General features: G+C 40.9%; 1 protein-coding gene across 1 annotated transcript in view; it reads right to left on the reverse strand.

Annotated features, from left to right (window-relative positions):
- LOC111951994 (adhesion G protein-coupled receptor A3-like) overlaps positions 1-4,620 on the reverse strand; it is a 150,349-nt gene extending 145,729 nt beyond the window's left edge. Inside the window, exon 1 of the mRNA XM_023970395.3 lies at positions 3,739-4,620. Within this exon, the coding sequence (XP_023826163.2) occupies positions 3,739-4,028 (290 nt within the window). The 5' untranslated portion in view covers positions 4,029-4,620. The remainder of the gene's footprint in view (positions 1-3,738) is intronic.
- Positions 4,621-12,837: the final 8,217 nt, after the last annotated feature.

Below are 12,837 nucleotides of genomic sequence, written 5' to 3' on the forward strand. Positions count from 1 at the left end.
TCTACAGACAATCATGTATTACAAAGGGAAAGTCACGGACACCGACGTCATGCCCCAAACAAGCTAAACACCTTCTTCGCCCGCTTTGAGGATAACACAGTGCCACCGACGTGGCCCGTTCCCAAGGACAGTGGGCTCTCATTCTCCYTGACCGACGTGAGTAAGACATTTAAATGTATTAACCCTCGCAAGGCTGCCGGCCCAGACGGCATCCCTAGCCACGTCCATAGAGCATGCGCAGACCAGCTGGCTGGAGTGTTTACAGAAAAGTTCAATCTCTCCCTATCCCAGTCTGCTGTCCCCTTTTGCTTCAAGATGTCCACCATTGTTCCTGTACTCAAGAAAGCAAAGGTAACTGAATTAAATTACTACCGCCCCATAGCACTCACTTCTGTAATCATGAGGTGCTTTGAGAGGCTAGTTAAGGATCATATCACCTCTAACTTACCTGACATTCTAGACCCACTTCAATTTGCATACCGCCCCAATAGATCCACAGACGATGCAATCGTCTTCGAACTGCACACTGCCCTATCCCATCTGGACAAGAGGAATACCTATGTAAGAATGCTGTTCATTGACTATAGCTCAGCCTTCAACACCATAGTACCCTCCAAGCTCATCATTAAGCTTGGGCCCCTGGGTCTGAACCCCACCCTGTGCAACTGGGTCCTGGACTTCCTGACGGTCCACCCCCAGGTGGTGAAGGTAGGAAACATCTCCATTTTGCTGATCCTCAACACAGGGGCCTCACAAGGGTGCGTGCTCAGCCCCTTCCCATACTCCCTGTTCACCCATGACTGCGTGGCCACACATGCCTCCAACTCAATCATCAAGTTTGCAGATGACACAACAGTTGTAGGCCTGATTACCAACAATGACGAGACAGCCTACAGGGAGGAGATGAGGGCCCTGGCAGAGTGGTGTCAGGAAAATAACGTCTCCCTCAACATCAAACAAAACAAAGGAGCTGGTCGTGGACTTCAGGAAACAGCAGAGACAGCACGCTCCTATCCACATCGACGGGACCACAGTGGAGAAGGTGAAAAGCTTAAAGTTCTGTGCCGTACACATCACCGACGATCTGAAATGGTCCACCCACACAGACAGTGTGGTGAAGAAGGTGCAACAGCATCTCTTCAACCTGAGGAGGCCCTTAAGACCCTCACAAACTTCTACAGATGCACAATTGAGAGCATCCTGTCGGGCTGTATCACCGRCTGGTATGGAAACTGCACTGCCCGCAACCGCAGGGCTCTCCAGAGGGTGGTGCGGTCTGCCCAATGCATCACAAGGGGCACACTGCCTGCCCTCCAGGACACCGACAGCACCAGATGTCACAGGAAGGCCAAAATGATCATCAAGGACATCAACCACCCGAGCCACGGCCTGTTCACCCTGTTACCATCCAGAAGGCGAGGTCAGTACAGGTGCATCAAATCTGGGACCGAAAGACTGAAAAACAGCTTCTATCTCAAGGCCATCAGACTGTTAAAAAGCCATCACTAGCCAGCAACCACCCAGTTACACAACCCTGCACCTTAGAGGCTGCTGCCCTATATAGATAGTTATGGAATCACTGGTCACTTTAATAATGGAACACTAGTCGCTTTAATAATGTTTACATAGTGCTTTACTCATTTCATATGTATATACTGTATTCTATTCTACTGTATTTTAGTCAATGCCACTCCGACATTGCTCATCCTAATATWTATATATTTCTWYATTCCATTCTTTTACTTTAGATTTGTGTGTATTGTTGTGAATTGTTAGATATTACTGCACTGTTGGAGCTAGGAAGACAAGCATTTCGCTACACCCGCAATAACATCTGCTAAATATGTGTATGTGACCAATAAAATGTTATTTGATTTGATTTACTCCTCGGCCAGAGCGTCCAGTGTGCGCTCTGAACGCTCCTAAAGCGAAACGCTCTGTATTTACGAACTGACAATCTGATAACGCTCTGAGTTTACGAACACCCAGAGCGCACTCTGAGCACACTCTGGCACTCCAGATTAAATTTACGAACCCGTAGTATAAACCAACCTTTAGTCGTGAAATCTTTGGTTGTTTAGTACATGGCCTCACATGTGAATCCTTAAAGAGATGTGGGGGGCTAAGGCTTTAAAGGGTGTGAACGATGCTGAATGGGTGTAGACAATGAAGAGCCATCCAGTAGGTGTACCAAAACAATCAAGGGCCATTTTCTCAAAAGTGAGGTTACAAGTTTATCAACTTTCAAAGCAGAATTACTTCCCCATTGTTGCTCAACTGTAGTGTATGATATACACTTTTCTAGCTCAGAGTCTCTACTTTTATCCAATGTAAAAAACAGTGTTTCAAATGTGGTTGCATAAGACCGAATCTAGCCGTTCGGTCACATTTAGGCAATTCCTAGTTGCTGGGCTGCTCAGTCCTGGCCCTGGGGGTCTGCTGTACTGTTGTCACTCTGGCCTTGGCCTAACACACCTGAAACCAATAATGAATGTTTCACTAAGATCCTAAAGCTGAGTGGGGTGTGTTGGGTTGGGGCGCTACAGGGSCGCGGACCCCTAGGGGCAGTACGGGGGGACCCAGCTAGTAAAAAAATCTCTACAGTAGWATTAGGCCTACGATATMAATTATATGGAGGGTGTACTGTTTCCGTGTGTTAATGTGTATGTGTGTTTMCATTCAACTTTTGTTTTCCAAACCTTTCCATTGAGACATTAAAAAAAGATGGGAAGGAAGTTGTGTTGGGGAGAGAGTTGAGTTATTGACTAGACTGGTGGGGGTCGGGCTGTAGCCGGCTCGGGTTGGCTGGGCGGTCTGGCTGAAATTTGATATAAGAGGATGTCTTTGTACTTTATTCGTAAGAGTTGTTCATTTTGTAAGCTATTAGTAAGGCGCAACACGATATTGATTAATGAATTATCATGGATCTTATTCAGTCTTATCAATCACTAAAAAACATTTAATATCTCTTACTAGCTTGATGACTGTCGGCATTTATGCTTACTTTTTGTTCTTCTAAATAAGACGACTAGAAGGACATGAGTCATATTAGATTGTGTAGATATGCAGGAAATGTGCTATAGATGGCCCCCAAAATTGGAGAACCCCCAGACCCCCTCGCAAGTAATGTCCACCTCTGCAAATAGCACTGATGGGTGATTTAAAAAGTCATAGTCATCTATCAATATATAATAATTCTCTTAGCAAACAACGTTTTTTAATGAAAATATGTAGAATCTATGAGAATAGAAAGGTTCGAACTTTTGAAAATTCACAGCACAGTTGAAAATATATGCAAATAGAGATAGATGGGAGAGTTGAGTGGAGCTGAAGGATTGGACTAAAAACAAACAAAGAGAAATATGTAAAATATGCTTATGCGTGAAATGTATATAGTATGTATAAGCTGGAAGTAGAAGCCTAAGTGTTGTTCCATTAGGTTACTCCAAACAAGGAAGATGGTAGGGTTAGGGGAAATAATAAAGAAAATATAATTTCAAAATATATATTTACAAAAAATATATGAGAGATTGGAAATGATACAGCAATTGCAATGAGGAAGCCTCATCTACTGCAATACTGAAGCTGATCTACCCCCCCCCCCCATTTATTATTTATATTGATTTAAAAATCCCCCCCCCACACTTCTAAAACCAAAGATGCGCCCTGCTTGGACAACAACTTTTTAACAACCTTTGTTCAACTACTGTTTTGTTGTTTGCTTGATGTCATACTCACAGGGAAACAGTTTTGTTGGGTAAGAAACTGGGTTGGAGAGTGTCCAGTAATTCCACATCATCACACACCACTTTCACCCGGAACGTTTGTCTGCCCAACTTCTTGGACCTCTCGGAGGAGCAATGACAGCTGTCAATGAAGAGGTTCCGGCAGTTTCCGTTCGTCAGGCATGTCCTCCACAACCKGACAACAACGCAAAGTAAGTTCAGCAGTTTCATTGTGAACTGAGACTTTAATTGAACTGTCTTCCAAGTTATCTCTTCCCAGTAAATAAAGAAAGTGTAGACCATTTCAAATAGGCTTCTTCTTGGTGAATGGTTACCTACCGACCAGTTATTTGCACGTTTGACAGTTATTTAAGGATTCCAACAAGTCTGCTCTTTGACTACTCTGAAAACACCTGTTATCATACTGTACTAGGCTACCTGTACGATTATTGGTTTATCATGGATAATAACGAAAGTATTTGCTTTGTAGGACTATTGTTTCACCGCGCAGTGCCATTTGTATTATTTCTGATATTGTTTCACATTTACAGAAACGTGTGACTCGGCAGGCCACCGAAGCGTTACTAGATAAAAGTTAACACATMTGTTACCACTATCCTAAAAGTTTGAATTCCATGGGAATGCGGTAGCCTATTACTATGTCTTCGCCGTCGGCAAGAACAAGATCTTCTTTCAATAAAATGTCTATTGTCACTTTTGTCATTTTACTCCTACACATTTTTCCATTGTCATAAATCCGTTATCAACAGGTTGCCACATATTTTTTCCATCCACGTGTGCCGCGCAAGGGGCTTCTCCATCCACGTCTTGCTCCTTCAACCATGGGACTTGTTGCAATCYTTCAGCGCATGGAAGTTGAGAAGTCCCTCCTCCTCCAAGGCAAGGGGCGTGAGTTGGTATTGTTATTTCATTGATAAACCATATGCATCCATATAAATGTGACAATACACAAGTTGACTTTAACCTGTTCTAAACAACAAAACATTTCATTGTATTTATTCATGATTTTAAGGACCACCGTGAACKTTGCATTAGGCCAACCCTAGAAATACATTTCAAAAAATATAATAACTAGTAATTCTACTTCTATGCCAACCTACATCAATCTACATCAACCCTTTATCAAGTGGTTCTGAAACAGWATGGTGCAGGGGTTCAGCCTCACACACTTCTAAGATCAGATGACCACTAGATAAGGATCATTGAAGGACACCTGGACACAAACCCCATGTATAGRGTACAATATGATATCCATTTGTTCCTGGCTCCTGGATACAAACTCAATGCCACGCTGAGAGAGATGTCAGATAATTGCTCACTTATTGAGGACATAATGCGTCAGCACGGTCACACCTTAGCAACTAAGAAAAGGCATCTTGTCCATCGATAATACATTTTTATCTCTAGGCAACCAAATAAAAATACCCCCGGAAAAAAACACTACATTGAAGTCTCAGGGACAGTAGCAATCTGGGACTGAATATAACATTTGTGCTTCTGAGAAAGCTAAAGCAGTAGCATGCTCATTATTGAATACCTCCCGTTGAGTTGATAGGCAACAATACGCTAACATTGGAATCTGAAAAACACCCAAATCGACAATGCAGAGGCCATGTTTTGTATACACTTATTAGAGATCAGTAATGRGGGAACATAGACCTACAGGCTACAATAGACCTCTTCACCAAAAAGAACAGAACATAAAGGAAATATATAAATTCATGGTACAACTTTACACTGAAACAGTAGATATACAATATGATATGGTGGCTCTCACAGCAGGACCACATTTTTAGGGAGTGTAAGTTGTTCAGTACTGTAGTCTACAGACAAAGAGTGCAGCAGTGATATCAATCATTTCCCATGCATGCCTGTAGTCAGAGCCCTTAGAGACAAAAGCCCAGACAGCTGGTTGGGCTCCTGAGCTTGGGCGAGGTGCTTCCCCTGTGTGTGCACTCTGCTCCACGCCAAATTCCTCTCTCATTATCCGTATTGTCTCCGACACAGCTAGACTAGGAGCACAAAGGAGGATTTCAAACCGCTCCCTGACCCTTCTGAGCAGCCCATGTTTCTCGTTCGTCTCCCTGACAGGCAAACATGGAGTGTCTCCTATAGGAGTACACAGTCACAGGGAAGAACAGATTCCCTGTTCCTCCCTGTTTTTACAGAGGGAAACTGAAGCCATATTTTCTCCCATATTGTGGTGCCGGCCCTTTGGCTGCCACTCACACTTGTTTGCACAGATGTATATTTACCTTGCTCAAGAAAGTAAGGAGGCAAATCCCACCGCCAGCTGACCCTTGGGATATGTGTAGGAAAATAAGTTGAGCTGACATCATCATTTGGCATGATACATCCTTAAATCGGTGTTCACTGGGCTACTTGCATTGCCTTATTGGAAAACAGAGCCCTCACAGTCTCGTTGTTCTTTCTATTCGTATAGTGCTATGTTGTTATAGCTTATGTTATTAAAGTATCAATTTGATCAGCCAAGCATAACCTTTGCAMCATATTGGAAATTGTTTACATGCCTTAAAATGATTATATTCCAGCTGCTACMTATAGCCTTCTGTACACAACCACCCACTGGACACACCATGTCATTATAATGTGSAAATGTGGGTAATATTTGAGATTTCAACCTCTATTCACCCACTCAAAAAGTCAGCCTGAAGTTTGTTCAATTCCCAATGTGTTATCACTAGGCTTTCAACCATCTAAAAGCGCAACAAAGTTCAAAAGAGGAATACAATGTCCGATATGTTGTATTTATACAACAACTAAATGTGTTATCACTATGCTTCATCTAATAGCACAACCAAATGACCTAGGTTGCAGTTGAGATTACATTAACATGACAAGTGATCAAAGCTGTTCTAGATTCTGCACAGGTTATTATGGCAAATGTGAAGATCTCCACAGACCTGCTATCTTGAACATGCACACATTATGATTACATAATAAGACATTTATAGTTACAGTCGGCTAACCTCAAACTGTGGCCATGGATGTGTTAATCATTGTAAGGTTGAATAAATACTTTGTTAATAGGCTATTTACTGTATTGCAAAAGTGATATTCAATTGTGTTTGGTTGTCAACGCAACGGAGACGTTAATTCAGCATATCAATTATTACTTTGTAGACAAACTGGCATTAAAGCCAGACTAAGTCAGTGGCACAGATGGAACTGTCCAAGCAGAAGATACGTCTCCTTCAATTGTTGATATTGGGTTGTGTTGACAACCAAACACAATTCAATATCAAGTTTGTCTTCAAATAAATAATTTATATGTTGGATTCACGTCTCCATCAAAGCTTGAAACCCCAGGCCTATATGTATTGTTTATTTTCAGTTTAACCCTGGGTTGAATTGAAACAAAAGATGTTGATTACTTTGCAAATGCTATTAGGCATAAATAGTATCTTATATGATATATAAAGTATGGTTACATTTCATTTGCTCTGGTAAACCTATCCTTGGGAGAGACTTTGAATGCAGCAGTGACTATATTTAGTTATTAAGAGATTCCCCAATTGTTATTCTCARGATAGCACATTGGTACTAGTCAGTGACAAATATCAAAGCTATGCAGGGTTGGGTTTGGTTAACCTCGGATGTCAGACTAAATGGATAGCTATAGATAGATCAAGTCTCCAGTAGGAGGTGCTGTCCAGCCTATAGTTTTTTTTCTGAACCTTGAAGAACTGATGTTTCAAAGGTACAAATACAAGACCACTAAATTGTAGCTGGTCCCATCAGATAACATTGCACACGTTAGTCCTATGCTAACCTCATCAGGTGGTACTGATTATATTCTGGTACTTCTTTGTGTTAAAATAGGTCAATCCTGACCACTAGAGGGATATTTTAAACCTACAAATTCAAGGTTTACTTGTTCCGTTGGTCTGTAGCAAAATGTCATGTGCCAAAATTGCACGGACACATCCTTGACTAGGCTACTAGTTTCTACTAACGTTAGACAACATTTTTCACGTTTTCGCATACTGTATATAACAAAATCCCACATTTTTGTTTATTAGTTTCACACACATAAAGGGAAATAAATCATCTGCTTTTAAGGGAAAAATAAAAATCAGGTCCGTACAACATGTAAGTTTATCTTATATAAAACATTAAATAAATAAGAAAAGCCTTTTGGATTGTCAAATAGCAGTCATGTAGGCTATCATTGTCACCATCGCTTCTCGGTGGCACACACTGCTGAAGCGGTTGACTTTCACAGGAGGTTGGTGGCACCTTAATTGGGGAGGATTGACTCGTGGTAATGGCTGGAGAGGAATGAGTGGAGTGGTATTAAATACAACAAACCCATGGTTTCCATGTATTTGATGCCATTCTATTCACTCCGTTCCTGGCCATTATTTCAAAGATTTTACTGAGTTACAGTTCAGAAAAGGAAATCAGTCAATTGAAATAAATTCAGTAGGCCCTWATCTATGGATTTCACATGACTGGGAATACAGATATGCACCTGTTGGTTACAGATATCGTAAAAAACAAACGTAGGGGCGTGGATCAAGAAACCAGTCAGTATCTGGGTGTGACCACCATTTTCCAATTGTAGCGCGACACAACATCTTCAGATAGAGTTGATCAGGCTGTTGATTGTGGCCTGTGGAATGTTTTCCCACTCCTCTTCAATGGCTGTGCGAAGTTGCTGGATATTGTCGGTCCCTGGAATACACTGTCGTACACGTCGATCCAGAGCATCCCAAACATACTGAATGGGTGACATGTCTGGTGAGTATGCAGGCCATAGAAGGCCATAGAAGAACTGAGACATGTTCAGCTTCCAGGAATTGTATACAGACTTGTCAACTTGTAAGCTAATCATCAAGCCCTCAATGAGTTGAATCAGGTGAGTTTGTCCAGGGCAACAATACAAATGTGTGCTAGGGTACGTCCAGGCTAATACATTTCAAACAATGTCAATAGAATGATCACTGTGCATCCGTTGCAAATGGGGTCATGCATGGTTGATCCAATCTAATTCACATAGGAAGTCGATGTGGTCTGAATGGTCCAGACATACAGTGGCAAGAAAAAGTATGTGAACGCMTTGGAATTACCTGGATTTCTGTATAAATTGGTCATCAAATTTGATCWGATCTTCATCTAAGTCACAACAATAGACAAACATAGTATGCTTAAACTAATAACACASAAATTATAGTYTATTTCTTGTCTGTATTTAAACATTCACAGTGTAGGTTGGAAAAAGTATGTGAACCCCTAGGCTAATGACTTCTCCAAAAGCTAACGAGTCAGGAGTCAGCTAACCTGGAGTCCAATCAATGAGARGAGATTGGAGATGTTGGTTAGAGCTGCCTTACCCTATAGAAAACAATCACAACATTTTTGTTTGCTATTCACAAGAAGCWTTGCCTGATGTGAACCATGCCTTGAACAAAAGAGATCCCAGAAGATTAAGAATTGTTGACTTGCATAAAGCTGGAAAGTGTTAGAAAAGTATCTCTAAAAGCCTTGAGGTTCATCAGTCCACGATAAGACAAATTGTCTATAAATTGAGAAAGTTAAGCACTGTTGCTACTCTCTCGAGGAAATGGCCGTCCTGCGAAGATGACTGCAAGAGCACAGCGCAGAATGCTCAATGAGGTTAAGAAGAATCCTAGTGTCAGCTAAAGACTTACAGAAATCTCTGGAACATGCTAACATCTCTGTTGACGAGTCTACGATACATAAAACACTAAACAAGAATGGTGTTCATGAGAGGACACCACGGAAGAAGCCACTGCTGTCCAGAAAAAAACATTTCTGTACGTCTGAAGTTTGCAAAAGTGCACCTGGATGTTCCACAGTGCTACTGGCAKAATATTCTGTGGACAGATGAAACTACTGTTGAGTTGTTTGGAAGGAACACAACACTATGTGTGGAGAAAAAAAGGCACAGCACAACAACATCAAAACATCATCCCAACTGTAAAGTATGGTGGAGGGAGCATCGTGGTTTGGAGCTGCTTTGCTGCCTCAGGGCCTGGACTGCTTGCTATTATCGACAGAAAAATGAATTCCCAAGTTTATCAAGACTTTTTGCAGGAGAATGTTAGGCTATCTGTACTCCAATTGAAGCTCAACAGAAGTTGGGTAATGCAACAGGACAACGACCAAAAACACATAAGTAAATCAACAACAMAATGGCTTCAACAGAAGAAAATGCGCCTTCTGGAGTGGCCCAGTCAGAGTCCTYACCTCAACCCGATTTGAGATGCTGTGGCATGACATCAAGAGAGCAGTTTACACCAAACATCCCAAGAATATTGCTGAACTGAAACAGTTTTGTAAAGAGGAATGGTCCAAAATTCCTCTTGACCGTTGTGCAGGCCTGATCCACACTACAGAAAATGTTTGGTTGAGGTTATTGCTGCCAAAGGAGGGTCAACCAATTAAATCCAAGGGTTCACATACTTTTTCCACCCTGCACTGTGAATGTTTACATGGTGTGTTCAATAAAGACATTAAAATGTATAATTGTTTGTGTGTGATTAGTTTAAGCAGACTGTGATTGTCTATTGTTGTGACCTAGATGAAGATCAGATTCAGATCAGATCAGATTCTATGACCAATTTATGCAGAAATCTAGGTATTTCCAAAGGGTTCACATAATTTTTCTTGCCACTGTACATCAGTTAAGGCTAATACAGTATATTTCACAGCTATTTTCTTATTGAATTAAACTCTGACATTGTTCTTTTTGCCTCAGTGGATTGACATAAACTTTTTCTGCCCAAGTTCCCAAAAGTGTTTGGCAATTAGCGTGTATTCGGCGAGCTTACAATTTGACCCTAAAGCTTAGGTTAGGCTAATGCCAAATACAAATAATGAAAGAAAAAACTAAATGTAGCCTATAGATATGAATTGCACAAGAATGATACAATTATGGATTCTTTAAGGTATTGTTTTCTCTTTATTCAACCCACCCGCACCTCATTCACACAATATTTCATGACCCTAAACCTGCCCGCGTACTGTACTGGTGTGCTGTACAGTATAAAGATTTTGAATGATACTGCATTTCTGGCATCTCATTTAGGCAATGCACATGGACAGTATCTAAGGGAATGCAATGATCAAATAAGAAAGGGCACAAGGCACCTGTGACAAATATGTTTGCAACACAAATGTGAGTGGGCAGGCCTTAGCTGTAAAGCACTGAAGGCTCAAAGTCACTGCCACATTAGAAAAGATCACAGATATAATAAGGCTATATGGAGAGTAACACGAAGTGAAGAACTGATGATGTGAGGATTTCTATCTTTCACACGTTCAGCACAATGAATCTGTCTAATCTGCATATTGTATGCTACTAATCTGCATATTTAGAACTAGAAGACATTCATGTATAACCTCACCCAGGGTCAAATCATGCATATTACAGAATGGTGATCCCAAAAATACCCAGACAGTACCTACTTTAATGCCATGTGTAGAAAACCTAAGGTCTATAGTCTTCAAGACTAGTCCTGGACTAAAAAGCAGATTGTGCAGAACTAGGCATAATCTGTGTACGGGACCCATGGTGTCAAGAGCAGACAGAGGACAAAACCAGAGTTGCTTTCAAACTTCCAGCATGTCAAGTGATCTGGCCTGTGTGAGCTGGCCTGCTGATGTACCCACAGTGTTCCAGTGGCAGGGCGGAACCGGCCGATCCACTAACCACCACTGACCACCAGCCACCTGATTACTGCTTAACCCGCACGGAAGGTTTGGCCCGGGCATAATGTTAAAAACAGAGACCATAAGATACCTAAATGACTTATTTTTAGGTCATTTTATGAAGTTGTTTGCTCAATAAAGGGGTAAGCTAGGCAGTTGTTTGACAAATCTATTTCACAAGGTTATATGATCGTTGCATCACACAAATTGTATGAGGAAACGATCAGTTTGTTCATTAGGTGTCCTATGTTGTATGATCTGTATAGGTGTTTGATACAGAATCACACACCATACTACTATAGAGCCCCACAGTGGAGGTGTCATAATACCCATAAAACGTAGCAGTCAAACAGGGAAATGGTTCCAATGGTTCTTTCACCCTTCATTTTTCCCATAGGGGATTTTAGAAACACTTAAAATAAGGGATTTGTTTTGTGTATGCTTACCCTAGTGTGACGTTTGGATAACCATGTAAATCTCTCTGGGACAAGGTGACTTTTATCAATATATTCGGCTCTATTTACTCTCAGATTCGAAAATGCTACTTAGCGTCAAAGTAGACATCATACAAAACTACAAATCCCTGCAAGCTACTGCACATCATCTCCAGCTGACACTTTTGCTGACACGTATTGTGTCAATTTAAAACTTGCACAAGACCGTTCACAGAATTGTCCATTTACAGAAATGTTGCCAATGTATTAATTACTARATTTAGCTAATATTAGATTGTTAATCCAAAGATTCTTACCTCATCCAGATCATCATGGCATTTGTAGTTCTTTATTATAGCCACATTAGCAGCAAGTTAGCTTTCAATTTTGGGGGGTAAATACAGGCAAATATATTGGTAAAAGTCACCTTGTCCTCGAGAGATTTACACGGTTATCCAAACGTCACACCAGGGTAAGCCTACATGAAACACAGCCATTATTTTAAGTGTTTTTAAAATCTCCTATGTGGAAAAACTATTGGGACCATTTCCCTGTTTGACCGCTAGGTTTTATTGGTYTTATGACTGTGGTACTCTATACAATAGCACCAATAGAACAGCCTGGCCTATGATGAAGGCTTTGCTGGCCTTCAATCTGTTGACTAGTATACAGTAGTTACTACTTATTAGCCTGAAGACATGATAGACCTTCAATTGACTGCATTGACTGTATTTGTGCAGAATTTGCTTGTCATTTTGAACTTCATAAAATAATTTTGTGTTCAATATCAACTCCTCTCTGGTGACTAAAAAGTGTCATAATAAATGTTTACAAAGATCATCGTTAGCAGTTATCATCATTAGCACTCAGTTGAATGTAAATAGCATTTTCTGTGATACTCCAACATCAGCAATAATTCTGATTATAATAAAAAAAACTATTTTTTACTCAAAATTCCT

The sequence above is a fragment of the Salvelinus sp. IW2-2015 genome, linkage group LG25 (assembly GCF_002910315.2).
Source record: "Salvelinus sp. IW2-2015 linkage group LG25, ASM291031v2, whole genome shotgun sequence".
Taxonomy (NCBI): Eukaryota; Metazoa; Chordata; class Actinopteri; order Salmoniformes; family Salmonidae; genus Salvelinus; species Salvelinus sp. IW2-2015.